This window comes from Lingula anatina, chromosome 9 (assembly GCF_051362555.1).
Source record: "Lingula anatina isolate TDL-2025a chromosome 9, LinAna3.0, whole genome shotgun sequence".
Lineage (NCBI taxonomy): Eukaryota > Metazoa > Brachiopoda > Lingulata > Lingulida > Lingulidae > Lingula > Lingula anatina.
The window spans coordinates 12,592,030-12,613,695 of NC_141775.1; the positions used below are offsets into that span (position 1 = coordinate 12,592,030).

The window sequence follows — 21,666 nt, forward strand, 5'->3', positions numbered from 1 at the left end:
ACTAAACTCAAACAACTTCCTTCCTTTTCATACAGAACAATAAAGGAGGTGAAAGCGGCAATTGCAGTATATATACGTGCATTGTACAGTGTACATCAATTAAGGGGTCCGGTTGCTGTAAAGGGTGTAATTATATATATGTACTCCAATGAGGTCTTGGTGCGATTTTATGTACTATTAAAACAACCTTATATTAATGTCACTGGGTTCAGCAACAAGAAATTTAATTCACATCTTTCCTATTATGTTAAATGAAACAATCAGGGCTGAAGAGGTGGAATGGTTAAATAAATAAGGGGCGGGGGGGGGTATACTTTTTCGAGAGAGCCAGGGCTCAATGCCCCCCAGCACACAAGCAGGAAAACTAAAGGATTTCTTAAGGAAAATGCAATAAACTGGTTTCAAACTCCCCCCGAGAGTCCAGACTTAAATCCCATAGAAAACATCTGGTCTACGATGAAACACCGCTTAAGAAAATACACTAAGCCAAAAACAAAAGATGAACTTATAAGTGGGATGCAGGAATTCTGGAAGACGGTCACAACTGAGGAATGTATAAAGTACATAAACCATATAAACAAAGTTATTCCGGAGGTGTTGAAAAGGGAAGGCCGTGCATCCGGATATTAGATTAATGATTATCAGGAGAATGCACTTTTTCAATTAAATGACTGTTCGTGATAGCCATTTTATTAATTTGCCATTTTTAAAATTTATTTTTTATAAAATTGTTGTAGTTTACTGTATGGACGTTCCGTGTTAATTGTGAATAAACCGACTATTCATTGACTGCAATACTTTGTTTCATTATATATACATGTAGGTCACATTCCACTTCATTGAAAAAGACAATCACCGCATAATTCTGCCATATTCATACTTCACTTTTTCAATTGGCTTGAGCATGTTATCGTGACTCTTATCGTTTCACCTAAGCCAAAATAAGATGAAAGGGCAACATCGGTAAATTAATTATATTTCATTCAATTACAAAATTCTATTTTTGAAAATGTCTACGAAGTTCGGAATGCGGTGAATAAACAGAAATATCGTCAGTGCTTGAACCATGGTTAAACCCAACATTTAGTCTTCCATGTCTTAACAAAAGGCACGTGCCGTTCTACACCAGAACAATGCTTGGAACTTGTGGGGCGTATGATTGCACAGGCTGCTTGACGGGACACGATGTAGACAGCGGGGAGTCCGAGATGGTTACGATTGATAACTTAACAGCTTAAACTGTCGCTATTTGCCCTGTTATTATCCACGCGGGGGTTATCAGGAGTCACGGTCGCACTGACCGTGACCTACTGTGAACGGTCTTATTGACCTAGCTGTAAGTGTGATCTTGAAATTGACCTTTGACCTACTTTTTACCATGAATTGAACTTTGCAAATTTTCATACCCTTTTATCTCCAAAACTGGCATAGATACACCCATAGTTACCATTAAATTTGAATAGAAAGTCATTAGAGGCAATTTACTGTGACCTTTAAATTGATCTTTGACCTACTTTTCACCATGAACTGAACTTTGCAAATGTTTGTTCCCTTTTATCTCCAAAACTGGCAGAGATATGCCCATAGTTACTATTAAATTTGAATAGAAAGTCATTAGAGGCAATTTACTGTGACCTTTAAATTAACCTTTGACCTATTTTTCACCATGAACTGAACTTTGCAAATTTCCGTTCCCTTTTATCTCCAAAACTGGCAGAGATATGTCCATAGTTACTATTGAACTTCTTATACTATGATATTGAAATTTACCTTTGACCTACTTTTTCACCATAAACTGAGCCTTGCATATTTTCTTGCCTCTCATATCTTCAAAACTAGCAGAGATGTGCCCGTTGTTGCCCCTAGGTTTTCTCTTTTGTCAGCATATATGCACCACTGACAACACATTTCAAGGAAAACCAATAGGCCTTTTTTTTTAAATTTTTTTATTGCATATCTCAACAAAAAATACAAAATTGATAAATAACTAAATAAAAATCACTCTCACTCACTCTCTCACTTACTCACAAAGAGACTCAGTCATTTGCAATATATATATATAGATAGATAGATATTGTATCATTTAAAATATTTGTCAACAATGATATATAATCTAATAGTAAAATACTTGATATAATATAATAACTAATTAATACTATGATCTAATTCAGATAAAAACTAATATGTGTTTTACTATCAAATATCTGCAGGGGAACATACCATAGAAGATATCAGTCCAGGAAGAGAGGCTGCAACTTTTTCCATTTTTCATTAAATCTATCTATTGTCATATTTCTTAGACTTATATTTCTCTCTGCGATGTAGGCCTGTCTCCATTCTGTTTTAATATTTTCTATGTTCGGGGTAATGTTTTTTATTTATATATTTCATATATTTCATATATAATAAATTTTGTTATGATCAGCAAACTGTTGAGTGCATTGCACTTCAAATTTGGAATTCCTAGAATCATATCAGATGCTGTTGATTGTAATACTTGTCCAGTCTTTAAGTGGATCCAGTCTTGTATTTGTGCCCAAAGGGGAGCAATTACTTTGCACTCAATAAATAATTAGTGTTGAATAGTTTCAGTGTGTTCATTACAGAAGGAGCAGGTCTCTGTGTCTTTAAGCCAATTTTTCGTAAAAAATTATTTGTAGCTAAAATTCTTTTTGATACTCTAAATTGAAACCAGCGCAGTTTAGTATCTAAAGTACATTGGAAAGCAATGTTATTCAAGATTTTCCACTCTTCAGCTGTGAGAGGTTCTTTAGAAAAGAGTTCCCATTTTGACATTGCATTAGTCTTTTTCATTTCGTTTGAGTTCAAAATATTGTAAAAAGAATTCCCTCCTTTTGTAAATTTAAGTAACCATTAAAGTTGGGTTGAAATTATAGGGAGCTCAATTTTTTCGTGTAAATTATCTAAATTCATTTGTTTTTGAAATTTTTTTTACTGCACATAGTATACTTGTGAATGTAACATAGTTTATTATATTCCCGTGCCTGAACTGTTCATATGTGAGGTAATTTCCCTCTGTATCTATCAAGTCATTTACGTTTCTAATACCTATTTTATTACAGGTTCTTATAAGAATAGGATTGTTTTTTATCAGTATTTTATCATTTAGCCATTAACATTCTTTTAAAAATTTTTCTTTTGTATCAATCTTTTTATTGTTTAACAGTCTGCACCATGCATCAATGACCTGATTCCAAAAAGCGTTTTTTGATCCTTTCTTTATTTTTTGCATTTCAGATATTCCCATTTCAGACCAGTGTACACCCTTACTTTCAGGGATCAGACTAAGAAAAAAGAAATACCATTTTGATTTTTTGTGCATGATTCTCCTGAGCCATGAAATTTTTAGGGAATCAATATAGTTTCTAATATCAGGGACTTTTATACCTCCATTTGAGTATGACTGTGTCATTATATCTCGTTTTACTCTTTCAATTTTTCCATTCCATATGAAATTAAAGCACATTTTTTGTATTTTGTTTACATATTTGTTTGGTATTGGCAATGTCGAAATAAGTGGGTCATTTTTCGAAGGATCAATGATTTAAAAATTACATTTTTCCCCAAAACTGTTAGCAATCGGTGAGTCCTTTGTTTTATAATTCTTTCCATATCTTCGAATTTCTCTCTATAATTTTTCTCAATCATTTCATGTAGATTTACTGAGAAATCTATTCCAAGGATTCTGAAAAAACGTTCATTCCAATCGAGGTTCGATTCTTTGCACATGCTCTCTTGTGAATCTTTCTTGCTTCCAAACCAGTTTAATTAAGTTTTTTGATTGTTCATTTGTAGTCCAGAAAATTGTGAGAATTCATTTAGAACCTTAAGGGTATTTCTTAAACTTTTTCAGTCCCATCCAACACAATAGTAGTGTCATCAGCATACTGCAGCTTGTACTAAGTTCTTAGATATACCGCGGGTCTAAATCTAGACACTAGGGGCTCTGACACTAGGGGCTCTGATCCACCATCGAAAGATCCTAGGTTCGGTACGCGATTCCCGACTTGGGTTATGCCCGGAGAGAAGAGTAACGCAACACCACTGTTTAGTTACAAAATCCAGGTTGCAGCCTGATTTTATACTTAAATTTGCGTGACAGACTTTATTGAATATCTTTATTGAAACTTTATAATTAAAGGAGTTGAGATATGAAAAGAGATAAACCTTAGATAAGAGCTATTAACTTTAAAGGAGATGAGATATGAAAAGAGATTATAAGAGCTATAAACTTTGACACGTATTACGAGTCGCGCGGGGGGATACAGACTGCGGACAGTCTGTATCTTTGGCCCTTTTTCCCTCCATCTTTGCTGAAATGTAAATTATATCTTTAAGCTTGAAAATTATATAACATGCATGATTGTCATTCATAGATTTATATCTAACTCTCAGTATTTTTCATTCGTACTTTGAACATAAATCAAAGTGCAAATGTCAATAAAATGACATTTTCAACCTACATCTATTTGATTCTGTTGTTTTGTGTATGATAACAAATTTTGACAGCAAACTAGCCTCGGCGACTCCTCTCAATTCATGCACTCATAAATATAATTTATTGGTTACAATAAAGGGATTTATGTGTGATGAGGGTATTAATGTGATGTAAGATGCCCAGGGAAACTCCCAGAGACTAAGATAAGCTCCAGATGTTTCTTCCCTTATTACAGACAGGATGTCTTCGCTTTGTATTTCACGCTGTTAAGTTACTATTACTACCAAGTGACACTGGTCAGATACCAGTATAGCAAAACCTGATTGGACAGTACAACTTAGTCTCATTATGATCAGCCAATCAGAATCATAAGGAGTTCAGCTTCACCAAGAACAAAGAACACTCTCTCTCACTTCCTTAGAAAATTTTAACCTAGCAGTACATGCTCAGGAGAGTAGAGTTTTTAGTGAATTTCATAAAGTTTCTCAAACCCAACTCTGTCCCTCCCTAATGTTCCCTGATTAATTAACACTACAAAACAATTATTAATTCTATGTATCATTATTATATGTATGGTATTTATGTTTAGAAACATTTGACATATAGGTAAGCCACTATGTGTTAGCAGTTCTCATTTTGTTTAAGTCAACATACAGGGCATAACCTTAGCATAGGGCACATATGGCAGTTATAAGGCCTAGAGAGACAACTCTATTAGTGGGCTGTCAGAGCACTGAGGAAACCTACGTCCCCTTCCTGAGGGTAGGGGTTGCGCAGCTCGCTCTCAGCCTCGGCCGAATTTTGGACATAAAATTTATCTAAAACATATTGCCATGTGTGGGCCCTTTTTCCCTCCATCTTTGCTGAAATGTAAATTATAACTTTAAGCTTGAAAATTATATAACGTTCTGAATGCGCTATATAAGATCATAGTTTAGATTAGATTTGGTGTACTTTCTGTTTAAGGTCCATCCATTAGGTGACCATCCTGATTTAGCAGACAGAGACGTTGGTACCTTTCTGGAGGAGATAACAGGGGATTTGAATGGCATCTTGTGGACTGCTGTGAGAGAAGGCGACTACACAGGTTCTCTTTCTGTTTATATAATTGTAAACTGTCAACCCTTGGGTTGTGATTTTTTTACTTAATCATTATTGTTTTTAAAGTGTATTTATTTGAATAACAGAATGTTTGCTAGCTAGGTTTTATATGTTAATATTTTGTCACATCCTTCCCTGTGGTATAGACTTTTAGCTGTTCTACAGCTGTTTGAATCTGTCAGTTATATGTTAATTAAATTAAGTTGTATATGTTATTCACATCTTTCTCTGTGTTAAGTTCTGTATGTTATTCACATTCTTCTCTGTGATATTGGCTTATAGCTGTCCTACAGCTCCTTGAATTTGTCAGTCATATGTTAAGATCTATATGTTATTACCTTGGGTCACATACTTCCCTGTGATATTGGCTTTTAGCTGTTCTACAGCTGGTTGATGCTGTCAGTTCCTTGCTGAATTCTGGGACAGAAAAATTACCTGATACAGAAGCAAGGGAACAGGTAAATAAATAGATATATGACAATGAAAAAGACAAAAAAAAATGTTGGAAATATATATAGATAGATAAATGAAAATATATTAATGAAATAAATAACATTTTGATAGACAGATACAAAGGAAAGGTATTGTAATTAGTCAATCTTTTCTATGGGCATAAACTAACAAACTTTCAGGCAAATCATTTAATAATCACAAAAATTATATTTCTGCATAGTTTTGTGATGTTTTAATTCACAGAGTAGAACTACACGCAAACCGGCTACCATGTAAAATTCACATTATTGTCCCATATTTAAAAGATCAAGTAATTACTGTGTAGCACCAGGAAGTCTTTTCTTCCACAGATACGCAGTGATATGATGGAGGCAGTAGGTAATTTAACTATTGACAGCCTATCTACTGCCCAGCAAGCAGCAGAGACATTGACCAAACTCACAGAACACACCACAGAGATTACTGCAGACTCACAGGTACTGAGCACTTGGTGTCTTTGGCTTTGTAGATAGTTGCCTTTAATCTAGTATTTATATTCTTCAGGCTTCAGTATTTGTTTAATCCTCAAAACATGTTATATCAGGTTAAAAATTGTACATGCTGGTTCTGGTAAATGAATTCCCTTAGCAAAATATAAGGCCTTCTGCAAACTCTCTCTCAAATTCATCGTAAATATGCTGCTAATTTACTGTGAATTTGCAGCTAATTTGCTGCAAGCTTGCTGCTAATTTGCTGTGAATTTGCAGCAATTTTGCCAGAACATAAACTTTCTTACAAATCTGCTGTAAACTTTAGTTGTTATTGCAAATTTGTTGCAAATCAGCAAAAAAAAATTTCCTTGCAAACTCATGCAAACTAGTTGCCACAAACGTTTCATTTTGCTAAGAGATTTTTTTGTTTTATCTGCAGACACTGCAAGTGGATTCATTTCATAGTGTTTTCTGGAATGTGTTATGTACTTGTCATAATGAAATTTGCTGCTAATTTGTTGCAAATTTGCCAAAACATAAAATCTTTTCTTGCAAACCTTCTGCAAACGTAAGTTTATTTGCAAATTAGCAGCAATACATATTTTTCTTGCAAACTCCTGCTCACTAGTTGCTGCAAACTTTAAATTTGCAGCAATTTTGCTGCAATATTGCTGCAAACTTTTCATTTTTCAACTTTCCATACGTGTTTGGGAAGCCCCCCTACGATTTTTTTGCACCCACGTCGTCAACTTACAGAAACTCAACATAAAAATCATACATGTGAATTACACTAAGTTGTACAAATCTTCACTATTGTTATTCCGCACAAAATGGAATTTATGGGTATCGTGTACACTGCACAGACATCATTTTTCCTATTGAAAAGATCGAAGATTACCATACCTCCATATTGATTAGATTAATTTTCAGACTTCAGGCATGGACACAGTTGAAAGGTTATCCCTAGTGTTGAGCAGTAGACAGAGGAATGCAACTTTTACTGAAGTAGAGGACACTGCCACGTAAGCCAGAAAAGAAACTCTTTAAAAAACTTTGTAGCATGCTAAGACTTGAAGAGACACCAGTCTTCCTGGCCCCCATTTCACAAAGAATCTTAAATCCGTAGTTGACTAGCTTGAGCTGAGTGACATTACAAGGTCGATTACGCTGCAGTCAACTAGAGGTGTTTCACAAAGAATCTAAAGTCTTAGCTCGGTGCTCTTACCATAGTCAATGTACGCAAGAAACTCTTCAAGAAAAATAGATGTAAAAATCCATAAAGTTTTGGCCGAGAACGGTCATTTATCAACAATAAAAATCAGTCAAAACATAAAACAAAGTTTGTTTTTGAGCTTTATTGATTAGTTTAACTTCAAAACAACTTCAAAGTAACATGAAAACATTAGCTTGTCTTGGAATGCTGCTGTAGGACATCTAGTGGTCAAAAATATAAACAAACCCGTGCTTGGCTGGATGAAGTTGCATTTTAATTTTTTTTATTTAAATATTCAATTAATTTCAGTACTGTTCAAGGATATTATAACACAATATGTTGATGGAGGTATGTTCTTTCCAAATTTTTGTTGATTATGCTCTCATTTACCAAGTTTTAGTTGAGCTTCCTGACTTAGACACCTCCCAAGGAAGCTAGGATTTGTCGACTAGCAGCTAAGAAAAAAACGATGTAAGCGACCTTTTAGATTCTTCATGAAACATGACTAAATGAAGTAAGGACTTAATCACATTGATAATCAAGCTTTTAGTCAGGGAACCCGACTTAGGTTTTTTTGTGAAATGGAGCCCTGAGCACTAACATTGGACTAATATCTTAATTTATAAGCTTTGATTTGTTTTCATGGCATCAGATCCATCTCATTCTAAGTGCATTTTCTATTTTGATATCTCATTATTTATTACAATATTAATTTATCTGCTCTTTTCCGTGCTTTAAATGTTTAAAGTAAAAAAAAAAAAAAAAAATAGAAACTTCGAACTAGGAACTACAAGTATAAGGCAAACAAGAGGACTTCTCTGCGTTCCATTGGCTGAGGCAAAAAACAAACAATATTTTGAAAACTCCTTATTGATCATATTTAACAAAATTATAAATAAATGTAGTTATGTTCATCGTTAAACTTAAAATATTGTTTCTTATTATTTAGTATGATTCTACAATCCACCTCTAACCTGTTAAATGCCTCCATGGAGGAGTCGAGAGATGTGAATATCACCAACATGACACAACCTGAGAGGGTCAAAGTGCAGAAGGTGAGAAGAAAGATCAGAAGCCAGTCAGAGCCTTAGGGACCATTCCCAGACCCTATTGTACTAACTGTGCTCAGTCTTTCTCCAAGAGGATTCTTGCTAAATTGCAATCAATTTAAGCAGCTTAGATGTCTGTCATGCCTACTGAAGCTGCTAGTAGATGTTAAGCAACTTCAGTGGGCATGCCAGACATCTAAGCCACTTAAGCTGAAAGCAGTTTAGCATGAAACCCCTTGGAGATGGATAGGTCCTGTTAGATCAATCTTGGTATGGGAACCTAGTCTTAGTCAGCTGTCTGATTAATTTCTCTTCCAGACAATACAAGCTTGTATAGCCAGGAATTTTAAAGAGGGGGGGGGGGGTCTTTTTCTGAAAAAGTGGATCTTTTACCACAAAACTTAGAGTACCTATACATGTAGGTTAATAATTCTTACCTTCACAGACCTTTTCTCCGACAAAAAGGGCAAATGTTTGAACTCCCCTTACCTCCCTGGCTATGGGCCTGCAATTCAATAGGCAAAAAAGCTGCAACCAAACAACCAGCCAAATCATCCAAACATCAACTAAACAACCAGCTAGATCAAACAAACAACCAGCAACATCAACTAAACAACCAGCAACATCAACCAAACAACCAGCAACATCAACCAAACAACCATCCAGATCAACCAAACAACCGACAACGTCAACCAAATAAATCACATTTATTGTACCAAACACAAAAAAGGAAGAGAAAGAAGAAAAATTGGCACATTCTTTGCTCAGAATAAACAAAACAATTGCCTCTACCAAACATGCAAACAACCAACAACAAACTATCCCATAAGTCAAAAGCAAGGAAGAAAAAGTTCCTACACCAAATAGTCCAATCCCTAATTATAAACCTCTCCAAACAAGATGTTTAATGTATATTTTCATCTTGCAGACCAGATACATAGCAAATAAAGCACTGAATGTCATCAGCACTATCTCAGACACTGTGCTGGCAAAGAAGGTACCAGGGGAGGAACCCATTGTTATAGCCACCAAGACTTTGAGTGTCAAGGTGGGTAAGCTTTGCCAAGAACAAAATTGAACCCACATGCTTGAAGAGTTAACATGTAGTATGTCTTCACTATTGTGGTAAGGCTGTCAGTTTTTCCCTCGCCTTGGTTCAAAGGGTTACAGAATATGTATCTTTCAGTAATGATGCCCCAGTTTCATTAAAAGGCTAGAGTAGAATGCTAATTAAAGCCATACTCATGAAAATTTAAGAAATGTTCAGCATAGAAATGATATGGTTAGAACAAATATTTACTTTATCATTTAATCAAAAGTTAATCATATTGACTATTACCTAAAAAAAATTACCAATTTGTAAGTAATATGGTAGCAAAAATGTTTGTTGAAAAGAAATTTAACCCTTTTGTGCAACTTTCTTATCATTTGATAGAGAGCCAAAAAAATATATCCCTATCAATTTTTATTTCAACTTGAATCAGTTTTGCATCATTCTTCTATGATTCACTCATTTTTTAAACTCAACCTTGGCATCAGATACTTTATGCCATGAGAAATTGTGTTTTAGTGTCAAAAATTGGACCTGGACACAATGAGTAGTTCCCACCAACTGCAGGTGCCCCAGCTTATTTCAGCAGAAGGGGGGAGTGATGAGACACCACCATGTATGGTCGGCAGATTTGCTTTACCTCCTGTTCAAAATATGCTTCGTGATGGGCATAAAAATATTTCCACTGCAGTTAATTTGCAGGTACTATAACTTTTTTTAAAATTTGATTTAATTTATTTATTGTACCACCAACGTTAGCGCTGGCAGTACACATGGTTTTAGTCCCGTCCGGATCGTTCCGCCGGCTCCGCCAGACGGCTACCGTTACCGCTTCTCCTCCTAGACAGTAAGGGCCCCCGTACCCATCTCTTGGATTTAGGTCACCTATAATCTCAACTCGCTCCACGTAAAATTTGGGCTTTGTCGGTTTTGGGGTCTAGGTTTGGCACTCATTGCAATGCACCCTTGTCTAAAAATGGCAAAATTAAATGCTAATTATCTACCCTACGGAAGGAATTATGGGAAAAATTTCTACAGACAGCTTTCCAAAAGTTATATGTGTAGATTTCAAATATGCCCTTGGATTTGACCTTTGACCTTTATTTCAAGGTCAAACGTGCCAAAATTTTCAAAAAAATGAATTTTTTTACGAAAAAAATTATTTGCCCTGTTTTTCAGACACCACACAGACTTAACCAATAATATTATTGGAATGTGTTGCCCTTTAGGTCATCTTTCATCTCCGTGAATTTGGGGTCAATCGGTGCATTTTCACGGGAGTAGCGGCCATAAGATACTGAAACTGAAAACTGTCTCTAATTCGGGAACCGTTAATGCTAGAGACCCATTATTTTTTGCATTTTGTAGAGCATGTAAAGCCCAACACTGGGAGTGGTCTCGTTTTTTTTGTATTCCATACGGTTTTCGAGTTACGCTGTATCAAAAAGTACATATTGGTGGTGAAAGCAAAATGTGCAGTACGGTAATGGATAATAAATTTTGAACTCCGAAAAAATAGAACAAAAGGCTTGGAAAAGCAGACAACTTGTGGTCAAAAATGACATTATTTCATCAAATTTGAACATCTGGAACTTCAGAGCACCTCCCATTTTAAGAATTTTGACCAAAATGACCTTTTCTTTATTTTAATTAATTTTTTCTGTAGGAAATTTATGGCACATTATGGTAACTCCAAAATTATAACATTTAGTCCCTTATATCTCCAAAACTGGCAGAGATAGGTCCATAGTTACTATTGAAGTTGAATAGGAAGTCATATACTGGCAATCTAAATGTGACCTTAAAATTGACCTTTGACCTACTTTTCACCATGAACTGAACTTTGCAAATTTTGGTTCCCTTTTATCTCCAAAACTGGCAGAGATAGGTCCATAATTACTATTGAAGTTGAATAGGAAGTCATATACTGGCAATTTACTGTGACCTTGAAATTGACCTTTGACCTACCTTACGATGAATTTAACTTTGATTGTACTATTTTTAGTCATATATATTTTTTGCATATTTTGAAAATTCTTGTTGATTGCATTTTTACAGCTTGTCAAGCACAAGACTGGTGGCTGTGTCCCTTATTTTGTGTATGTGGGGGTCTATACGTATGCGCTTGATCCAGCTGGTGGTACAATATTCGGAGGTGGTATCGCCTCTCTGATCCTCTAGTTTATATACTTATTTATTTATTTATTTAACTGTTCATTGCTCACATGCTTGCACAATCTGCAAGGTTATCCATTTGTTCTAAGCCCAGGGATGGTAAATCTTTGATTAGACCAGTAGATTTTTTAGAACGTGTGAATTTAGTGGTCTGACACGGGCTTAAGATTTTTTCAAAAGAGCTGCTGATTTGATTTAATTTTTTTAAAGTAACTGTTACATGAATATTCTTATTAAAAATACATGACAAAAACAAGGTTTAATTATTATGATATCACTGTAATAGAGAGAAAATATTGAGTCTTTTTGATGTTTATTGGACTCATGCATCACTTTGGACCAGTTCATTTAAGAAATTAAAGTGGTTGTCCGATTGGCCAGTAGGTTGAAAAGTTAATGGACACAGTCTGTAACTGCTTTACTGAATACCAGTATGTCACATGCATCACTATAGTGTGTGTTTATGTTTGTGTGTGTGTGGGGGGGGTAATGAAAGACGGCCTCTTTGATGCTATTTTATTTTTTTCATTTATTTAACAATGTTAATGCTTTCAGAGAGCCCTCCTTACATATGATTCCCTGAACATAGGCATATTTTAGTATCTTATAGTAAAATGGGTGTTTATTTATTAATTTATTTATCAGATGTTCTACATGCCGGAGAATCCATTCACCTGGGATGTTTCAGCTCAAGATGTCACCTCCAGCTGCTCTGGTATTAAAGTGATTATAGATGGTGCTAGGTACCAGCCTGCCTGGCTGCCAGAACCAATGGATATTTACATCCCTGTTGGAAGTAAGAAACTAAAAGATGTCGTGTAGACTAGTGACTTGTTGCTACAAAATATTCTATGAAAGGGATTTGTTTTGTTTATACTTTTGATACTTTGTCCTCAAATTTCAATTTTACTTTCATATTCTCTCAAAACACTTTATACAAATATTTTCCACGTTACATGTATGTAAAAAAAAAATTTGGCATGCTGCTAGGTATTGGATTTTGAATTAACAAGTTTAAAACACGGTTATAGAGATACTGCTACATGTAGCAAGCTGGCTTACAGCTTCAGTTGGGAACAAGTTTACATGAGATTTAAATAAAACCACAAAAAAGATTTGAAAAAAACCTTAATTCTTTTTCACAGAAGCTGACATGAACTGTGGTATCACCCTCCTAAAACTTGAAGGAGGGACCAATGGAACCATGGAGGACGTCATTTACTTCAAGTTTGATGCTGAGACCAACAAATCACATCAGATTACCATCTGGCCAGTAGACAATAATACCACCCTGCAAGTTTACCTGAAAGCCAATGCCAGGCCTAGCAAGGAAGAGGTATGCTGCTTGCATTTATGTGTAACCAAAAAAGAGTTACGATAAATTTTTAATATATTTTTTCACAGATATGCTCTTTCTGAAGTAAATTATGTGGTCAGTTATTGTTGAATTATAAGTATTGAATAGGTACTTGATTTTTTTCAAAAAGTATGCAGAAATTTAAAAGGATAACAACTGTTCATTTTGAACAAAAATTGAATAATCCTGTGGTACATAACAATTTTCTCATATAACCAATGGTTAATGAACCCATCTCTGATTCAAAGTTAGTCCCTTTTTTTTCCTAAAAGTTTTTTTTTGTTATAATCTCTTAAGAGATTATTACAGAGTATGGCTATCTATGGAGGTCACAAGGCACAGATTTCAGAATAATTTCTATAACTGTCGTTTTTGTGATAAAATAAAATATATTATATTTCTGTGAGTTGTTTACAATTATGTATTTATAGTGAAATGTAGATTTCACATGTAGAGTTGTTATCCCTTTAATCACCTCAAAAGCATAACGCAAAAATGTAATAAATCAGTGAGTAATTAATTAATATGGTCAGTTACAATTAAATTATGTGAGTACTTATTTAATTTTTTCCTAATTGATTGATTCCCTAGATCTTAAACAGCACTACACTTATCCCAGTTCCTGAGGAGATGCGTTATCATCATGGCAACCAAAGTGCCAGTGGCTATGTTCTGTTTGTCCCAGAAAATAAAACCACTGAGGCAGACACTGTATATTACATTGGGATCACTTTGTTAAATACAAGTGATTTTGGGAACAGTGAGTATGGACATAACAGTGATTTTTTAAAAAATTGATTATTTTGATTTTTTGTAGACTTTTACTTATTCTTAATTTTTAAGTTCATTTAAAATATATACTGCATTTAATTATATATTTTATTGTATGTTAAGTTATTTATGTAATGGAATTTATTTTAAGTCAATTTTATATTTGGTCAAGTACAAATAAATTCATATACTACAGGGCATTTTTTTTTTATGGTACTGTAATTTATTAGGGATTTTAACACAAATATTTTGCAATAAAACAGGATTTATACTCTTCAACGTTTTAGCTGATATCTTAGGGACCATTCCCACAGATATTTGGATCGATCTATCTCCCTAGAGAGTCTCACTAAATTGCTATCAACTTAAACTGCTTAAATATCTGTCACACCTAGTAAAGCTGTTAGCGGGTAATTATCTATACCACTGAGCTGATTCGGTATTGGTAATGGTACTATACTCCATTACTGTCTGTGATGGATGACAGCTTATTGGTATCGGATACTGTGCTCCATCACTCTCAGGCCCGTAGCCAGCAATTTCAATTGGGGGGTTCGTTTTCTGAAAAAGTGGACTTTTTACCATAAAACTTTCATGTACCTAGATCAAATTTTATCCAAAGTGGACCTTTTCCCAGCAAAAAGGGCAGTTCTTTCGAAACCCCGAACCCCCCCTGGCTACTGGCCTGACTCTCTCTCTCTCTCTGTACACTAATTTGATGACTTTCTCCTCATCTCCCTTTACTGTGCCCCCTTTCTGATAATAAGCAATTGTTTCTATGTTACAATACAACAGGACACCTAGATGTTAATGAGAATGTCCAACTTCTGGTCACAGTCCATTCCAGTGCCTGTCTGTTCTGGGATGAGCAGAAAGAAATATGGAGTAGTGAAGGATGTAAGGTAGTCAGCTTTTTGTTTAAATATAGATGAATTGATAGAATAATAAATAGATAAATAAATATGAAAACACCAGGATTTTCACCTCATACTTTTCCCAATTTTTGCTTCCAAGTCTCTTATAGAAGATGTCTTCTCCAAACATATTCCAACTATATCTCACCTAACACATTTCCCACTTTCTGTATCCAGGTTTCTCCCCTCAGCACAACTGTTACTTTACACTGTATCTGTCATCACATGACTGTGTTTTCTGGCGGTTTCTTTATTCTGCCTAATGCCATTGACATCGTGGCAGACTCTGCTCTGTTCTTGACTTTACTGGAGAACCCACTGGTGGTGAGCATTGTGCTGTGTGTATGGGGCATCTACCTGGCAATTGTTATCTGGGCACGCAAGAAGGACAGGGAAGACCTTCTTAAGGTGAATGAACCTCTGCTTTTGATATACAAAATTGCTTGGGGATTGTGAGAAGATTTTATTTCAGTTTACCATGACTTTAATGGGTCTCAGGAGAGTCCCTTTTTGATTCCTTCTCAGCCATTTAATATGTGATTGAAAAAGTTAATGCACTCCGCCCCATCCCACCCAATAACAGCTGATGTTGTATACTTATTTTGGTATTTATGCAACAAAATAAAACTCAATATCGGGCATTATCTATATCAGTAACCACTAAATTAAAGCAAAGCTTCCAGTTGCTCATATTTTGATGTTTTCAAACACTTACATGTAGATTTAGTATATAGATTGAGCATTCTGCACAACAGAAGTTTTAGCTTAAATCAGTTGCAAGCTTTTGGGCTTCACTGTTGCTAATGACATTAATAGTAACAATTCTTTTCATGTCTCTAGGCTGGAGTGACAGTGTTAGAAGACAATGATCCAGAGAATAAGTATGGCTACCTTGTGACAGTTATCACTGGCTGGAGGACAGGGGCAGGGACCACAGCTAATGTGGGCTGTTTTATTAAAGGTGAATTTCAAGGCTGCACTAGAAAAAAAAGTGGTGAAAATTAATTACAAACCAATTCAAACTTTAATTGCACAGTAACAAACTTGTCGCTTGTTTTCAAATTTTTTTTCCATTTCAAAGGTGAAAATGGTGAAAGTGACCGTCATGTCCTGAGCGACCCCAATCATCCAGTATTTGAGAGTGGTGGCGTGGACAGTTTCCTACTGACCTGTGCCCAGTGCATGGGTGACCTCCTCTCTGTCACCATCTGGCACGACAACTCTGGAGCTGCCCCTGCCTGGTTTCTGGAGAAGTTGATGGTAAGAGACTTGCAGAGAAATGAGGTGTTTGAGTTCCTATGTAACCGCTGGCTTGCTCTGGACCTGGATGACTTCTGCATCCAGCGCACATTGTGCCCTGCCTCAGTGGAGGAGATGAAGGAGTTCTCGTACCTGTTCTCCAGTAACAGTGGCTTCAGCATGAGGGAGAAACATCTGTGGGTCAGTGTGTTCTCTTGTCCACCAAACTGTCCCTTCACAAGGACCCAGAGACTGACCTGTGCTCTGACTCTTCTACTGACCACCATGCTGACCAATATCATGTTTTATGGCATCCCAACTGATGACCCAGAAGATCAGTACCAAGTAAGATTATTTGATTAATCTTTTTACCCAGCTACATCTATTTATTTATTTATTTATTTATTTATTTATTTATTTATTGGTTTTAGGTGTTTTGTTTGTTTGTTTATGTATTTTATCAAAAAAAAAAGTTTCTGTCATTGTTGCATTTGCTTAAAATGTTGTATATTGTACCGAAACAAAAAATTCTTTCGTTGTTGCAACTGCTTAAGGAAATGTTTGCTTAAAATGTTTGATTGGTTATGACATTGTATTAGGTATGATTTTTACTGGAAAGACATTTATTATTGGTTTAGGTAATTTCAATTCTTCCATCCAGAGTATGATTTTAAGAATTTATATAAAGGAAATTCAATTCCAGGTAGCAGATTTCCAATTTTCTCTATCTGACATAATAATTGGTATTGAGAGTGGGCTGCTGATGTTCCCAGTGAACCTGGTCATAGTGCAGCTATTTAGAATGTGTGCTCCAAGACCTGTTAGTACACATAAGGAAGATGTCACACCCAGAACTTCCATGGAACAAAGCAATTCAGCTCAGATGGCCGTGCTAGGAGCAGATGTAAACCATTCACAGAGCAGAAATAGGAGTAGCGTCTCGGGGAATGTGATTGGTGATGGTGATGTAGATAAAGTACCAAATGCAACCTCTAACAGTGCAAATAAAAGTAGTTTAAATACTGATGACCAGGCTGTCACAGATAGAAACATTACACTCTTTAATGAAAATGAAAGTGAGAACAACTTCTGGCCTTGCACTTTGGGTGTGGCCATCCTCGCTGGAGGAGAAGTGACGGGTCAAGTGTCTACTGACCAGTCTATGGACATGGGTGGACATTTAACTGGGTGTAAGAAAGAAAGCCAGACTGTGGAAGAAGACAGTATATGGTGTGGATCGGGTGCTGGTGTCAGGCCATCTGACCTTAATCTCACACTTGACCTTGACCTACTTCACAGAGAAAGCCCTGACATACCATTGATAAATATGGTAGGTGCAGTGCTCAGAGAAAGTTGCAGAATTTTTTAATGAAATTTTTCAAAAAGGAGGATGTTTAAGGGTTCTCCCCCCCCCCCCCCCTTCTGTTTTATTGCTATAAATTTATTCTTTTTTTTTCTTATTTAGGACAATTCAAATGAAGTTTCTGTGATTACAATGGAGGAGGAAAAGAATACACCTTTCAGGTGAATGAAATTTTTGTCTTGTTTTTTATTTTTTATTTTCACAAAAGAAGTGTTACTACTGAATTTGAGTGAGTGAGTGTAATTTAACTTTTATCCTTTCTTTCTCTCTCTCTCTCTCTCTCTCTTTCTCTCCTATTACACAGAAACACTCATGCTCACTCACATACCAGTACATGCACAAACATGCACTCTTTCCCTCTCTCTCTTTCTCACACATACACACACACATAAAGATCTCATGCTGTATAGGTACCAGGACAACCCCATCCACACACCCCTGGCTGGTTCTTCTATTAGATGACTCTGTTCTGTAGCTTTACTTTGTCTTTAGACTTCCATGGTGGTGTATCTACATAGTCTGGGTGGTGGCTGTGATAACATGTAGCTTTACATTGTCTTTAGACTTCCATGGTGGTGTATCTACATAGTCTGGGTGGTGGCTGTGATAACATGTAGCTTTACATTGTCTTTAGACTTCCATGGTGGTGTATCTACATAGCCTGGGTGGTGGCTGTGATAACATGTAGCTTTACTTTGTCTTTAGACTTCCATGGTGGTGTATCTACATAGTCTGGGTGGTGGCTGTGATAACGTGTAGCTTTACTTTGTCTTCAGATTTCCATGGTGGTGTATGTACATACAATGTAGCCTGGGTGGTGGCTGTGATAACTTGTAGCTTTACTTTGTCTTTAGACTACCATGGTGGTGTATCTACATAGCCTGGGTGGTGGCAGTGTTAACCTGTCTGGTCTGTTCTTACTACACCATGTTGTACGGACTCAAGTATGGACACAAGAAAAGTGTGCAGTGGGTGGTTGCCTTCTTTACAGGGTTCTTCCAAAGTGTGTGCATTACACAGCCAATTAAGGTGAGTAGCAGCAAAAAGGAGGCCATTTTAGATTTATGTTCTTTTTGTATAATTACTAGGCTTTTTTTTTTTTAGTTTAAAAATGTTTAGGCTGTTTTGTTTTAGGGTAAACTAGCAGTAGGACTCTTCATTTAAAGAAATAAATAGCTTTTTATTTATTTATTTTTTTTATTAGAAATTTAAATTAAAATTTGGTATTAAGTTATGTTGTGAAACAGGTTACTTGTTTGCATTGATAACCTTTGTATAAAGTGTTAAATGCAGGCAGTTAAAACGGGATTTGCAAATATATCTTTGTTATCTTGTTAACAGACAACAAAATAAAAAGTATAATGAAAAAAAAAAACGAAAAAAATGCATTTATACCGACACAATGACAATGTAAGCTGTAAAAACGAACGGAATAAAGAGTATGATATAAATTTAGCAGCTTGATTTGGAGCTCAATTAATTACAACAGTCAGTACTTTTTAAACCACTACCAGTCATATTGAGAGAAATTATTTACTGTTACTATAAATAATAATAATAATAAGAAGAAGAATATCTATTTAAGAAAATATTTGCATGGCATAAGATTGCTGTGATATTGATACATTTGTTTTCTTATTTATTTATTTATTTATTTATTTATTTATTTATTTTGCTATGTCTTATCTAAAATTTTACATTCAGGTCATCCTGATTGCATTGTTGGTGAGTTTGATCCTGAAGAAATCAGTTGCAGTAAATGAGGGGAAGAAGGATATACCTCACAGTAAGAATATGGTTCATGTACTCATCAGTTACCTGTGTCTTTGAATTAAGAAGTCTTCCATTTCAATTGTTGCAATCTAAGGAAAGTTGGCTATTTTCCTGTGTAAGTTAAACTAAGTACTTCCTAACTTGTTGCTGAAAATAGAAAAATTAATTTCAGATTAAAAATTTTTCTAGTTAAAACTGGAGTGAAAAGGAGTGTTAAAGTAATTCCTTTTAATTTTGTTTTACCCCCACAGCTGAAGATGAAAAATACCTTAAGGATGAAAACATAGCTAATTATCGAAAGAATCTTCAACGAAAGCGTGCTCAGCACATGTACAAGCCTCTTCCAGAGCCCGTGGTAGATCACATGCGCGGCATACGGATGAAAGAGAGGAAGATGTATCAAATACTGGTGGAGCTGGCGCTCTACGTGGCCTTCACCTTAGCCCTGGTATTTGTGACATATGGCCACCGAGACCCTATGGCATTCTATGTGACAAAGTCTACAGAAGATGTGTTTATCACAGTGGAGTATGCAGATGGTCCAGCCTTTGAAGAGGTGAGTTAGACGGGGCTGGACATTTCAAGGTACTGGCCCCTGTTAAACAAAAAAACTTAAGTCGGTTTCCCTGACTAAGAGCTTGGTTACCAATGTAATTAAGTCGTTACGTCACTAAGTTCCATTTCACAAAGAATCTAAAGGTCGCTCACGTCTTTATTTTCTTAGCTGTTAGTCGACGATGTCTAGCCTCCTCGGGAAGAGACTTAAGTCCGCAAGCTCAACTAAAAGTCGGTAAATTACAGCATAAACAACAAAAATTTGGAAAGAACATACCTCCTTCAATATATATAGTGTTATAATGTCCTTGAATAGCACTGACATTTATTGAATATTTAAATAAAAAATAAAATACACCTTCACCCAGCCGATCGCGGGTTTGTTTATGTTTTTGACCGCTAGATGTGTGACAGCAGTGTTCCAAGACAAGCTAATGTTTTACTGTTGCTTTGAAGTTGCATTGAAGTTAAACTAATCAATAAAGTTCAAAAACAAACTTTGTTTATGTTTAGACTGATCTTTATTGTTGATAAACGTTCGTTCTCGGCCGAAAGAGGCCATGAAACGTCATGTCTTGTGAAACTTTAGAATTTTTACACCTCCTTTTCTTGAAGAGTTTCTCGTGCGCATCGACTACGGTAAGCACGCCAAGCTAAGACGTTAGATTCTTTGTGAAACACTCCAAGTCGACTGCAGGGTAGTCAACCTAGCTAGGTCACTCAGCTCGAGCTAGTCAACTACGGATAAGATTCTTTGTGAAACGGGGGCCTGATAGAGATTTTTGAATCATTCAGTTGTAAGGAACTGATAGAAATTCTTCAAGACCTCCAGTATTTGCATGATGGCAATTCTTGAAAAGCTTCAGTTTCATTGTACTGATAGAGATTACACAGAGCCTTGAGTTTCATGGTACTGGTGGCTCTCTATTGCAAAGTTTGTTTGAGAGAATAATTTGATCATTACTGGTACTATAACAGTTGCAATCTGCTGTATAAACTATCACTTACCTGTTACATGTATTTTCACTATTCCCCCAGGTCAGTGATGTTGACTCTATGTGGGAGTACCTAGAGGAGACATTTGTACCTTCCCTGTTCACCTCTACCTGGTACAATGGTGACAGTGTGACAGAGAGTGACAGCCTGACAGCTGATATGGTATCACTCCATGTAGGGGCAGCCAGACTCCGACAGCTGAGAGTGAAAGGTTAGATTTTCATAGTCTCTCTCTACTGAACTACACTGAGTATATTATTACTGTGGAGTTAAAGTAAGTATCTCTCTGTCTCTCTTTCTTTTGTCATACAGATTTTGTGCATGCAGGCACACATACATACACACACACACACACACACACACACACACACAGGGTATGTTATGACTTTGTGAGAGTATGTACACTATAGCTAATAAGTCCCCGGTCACTTTAATAGCACACGCTGTCTACATCAGACGCGCTAATGCGCACGTCTCCGACAGTGTTAATGATAGGGGGATTACGATGGACAGCGCATGTTGCTCACAGCAGTAGGCACTGCCGCCGAAGTTAAACCGGTAATTAAGTCTTTAACTTGACTAAACATGTTTTGCTTTGTAACTTCCGTCCTTCAGTCTTGCTGTTGCAGAAGCGCCGGCGGGACATATCTCCACCTTGCCGATATTTATCCCGACTCTCGACTTTAAAAGTATTATTGTGCCACCAGCGTTAGCGCTGGCGGTACAC

At 36.0% G+C, this 21,666-nt stretch overlaps 1 protein-coding gene across 4 annotated transcripts in view; it reads left to right on the forward strand.

The window, feature by feature from the left end:
- LOC106181901 (polycystin-1-like protein 2) overlaps positions 1 to 21,666 on the forward strand; it is a 42,893-nt gene that overhangs the window by 4,121 nt on the left and 17,106 nt on the right. Inside the window, exons 3-22 of one of the 4 annotated variants that reach the window (XM_086994899.1) lie at positions 5,426 to 5,546; positions 5,936 to 6,018; positions 6,364 to 6,489; positions 7,414 to 7,505; positions 8,646 to 8,751; positions 9,674 to 9,793; positions 10,316 to 10,498; positions 12,617 to 12,767; positions 13,117 to 13,307; positions 13,920 to 14,088; positions 14,895 to 15,001; positions 15,191 to 15,421; positions 15,854 to 15,974; positions 16,095 to 16,597; positions 16,956 to 17,582; positions 17,718 to 17,776; positions 18,470 to 18,644; positions 19,320 to 19,401; positions 19,640 to 19,944; positions 20,982 to 21,150. In XM_086994899.1, the coding sequence (XP_086851025.1) occupies positions 5,426 to 5,546; positions 5,936 to 6,018; positions 6,364 to 6,489; positions 7,414 to 7,505; positions 8,646 to 8,751; positions 9,674 to 9,793; positions 10,316 to 10,498; positions 12,617 to 12,767; positions 13,117 to 13,307; positions 13,920 to 14,088; positions 14,895 to 15,001; positions 15,191 to 15,421; positions 15,854 to 15,974; positions 16,095 to 16,597; positions 16,956 to 17,582; positions 17,718 to 17,776; positions 18,470 to 18,644; positions 19,320 to 19,401; positions 19,640 to 19,944; positions 20,982 to 21,150 (3,721 nt within the window). Of the gene's footprint in view, positions 1 to 5,425; positions 5,547 to 5,935; positions 6,019 to 6,363; positions 6,490 to 7,413; positions 7,506 to 7,581; positions 8,045 to 8,089; positions 8,168 to 8,645; positions 8,752 to 9,673; positions 9,794 to 10,315; positions 10,499 to 12,616; positions 12,768 to 13,116; positions 13,308 to 13,919; positions 14,089 to 14,894; positions 15,002 to 15,190; positions 15,422 to 15,853; positions 15,975 to 16,094; positions 16,598 to 16,955; positions 17,583 to 17,717; positions 17,777 to 18,469; positions 18,645 to 19,319; positions 19,402 to 19,639; positions 19,945 to 20,981; positions 21,151 to 21,666 lie in introns of those variants that run through there. The other 3 variants (XM_086994900.1, XM_086994903.1, XM_086994902.1) reach the window with 3 other exon arrangements.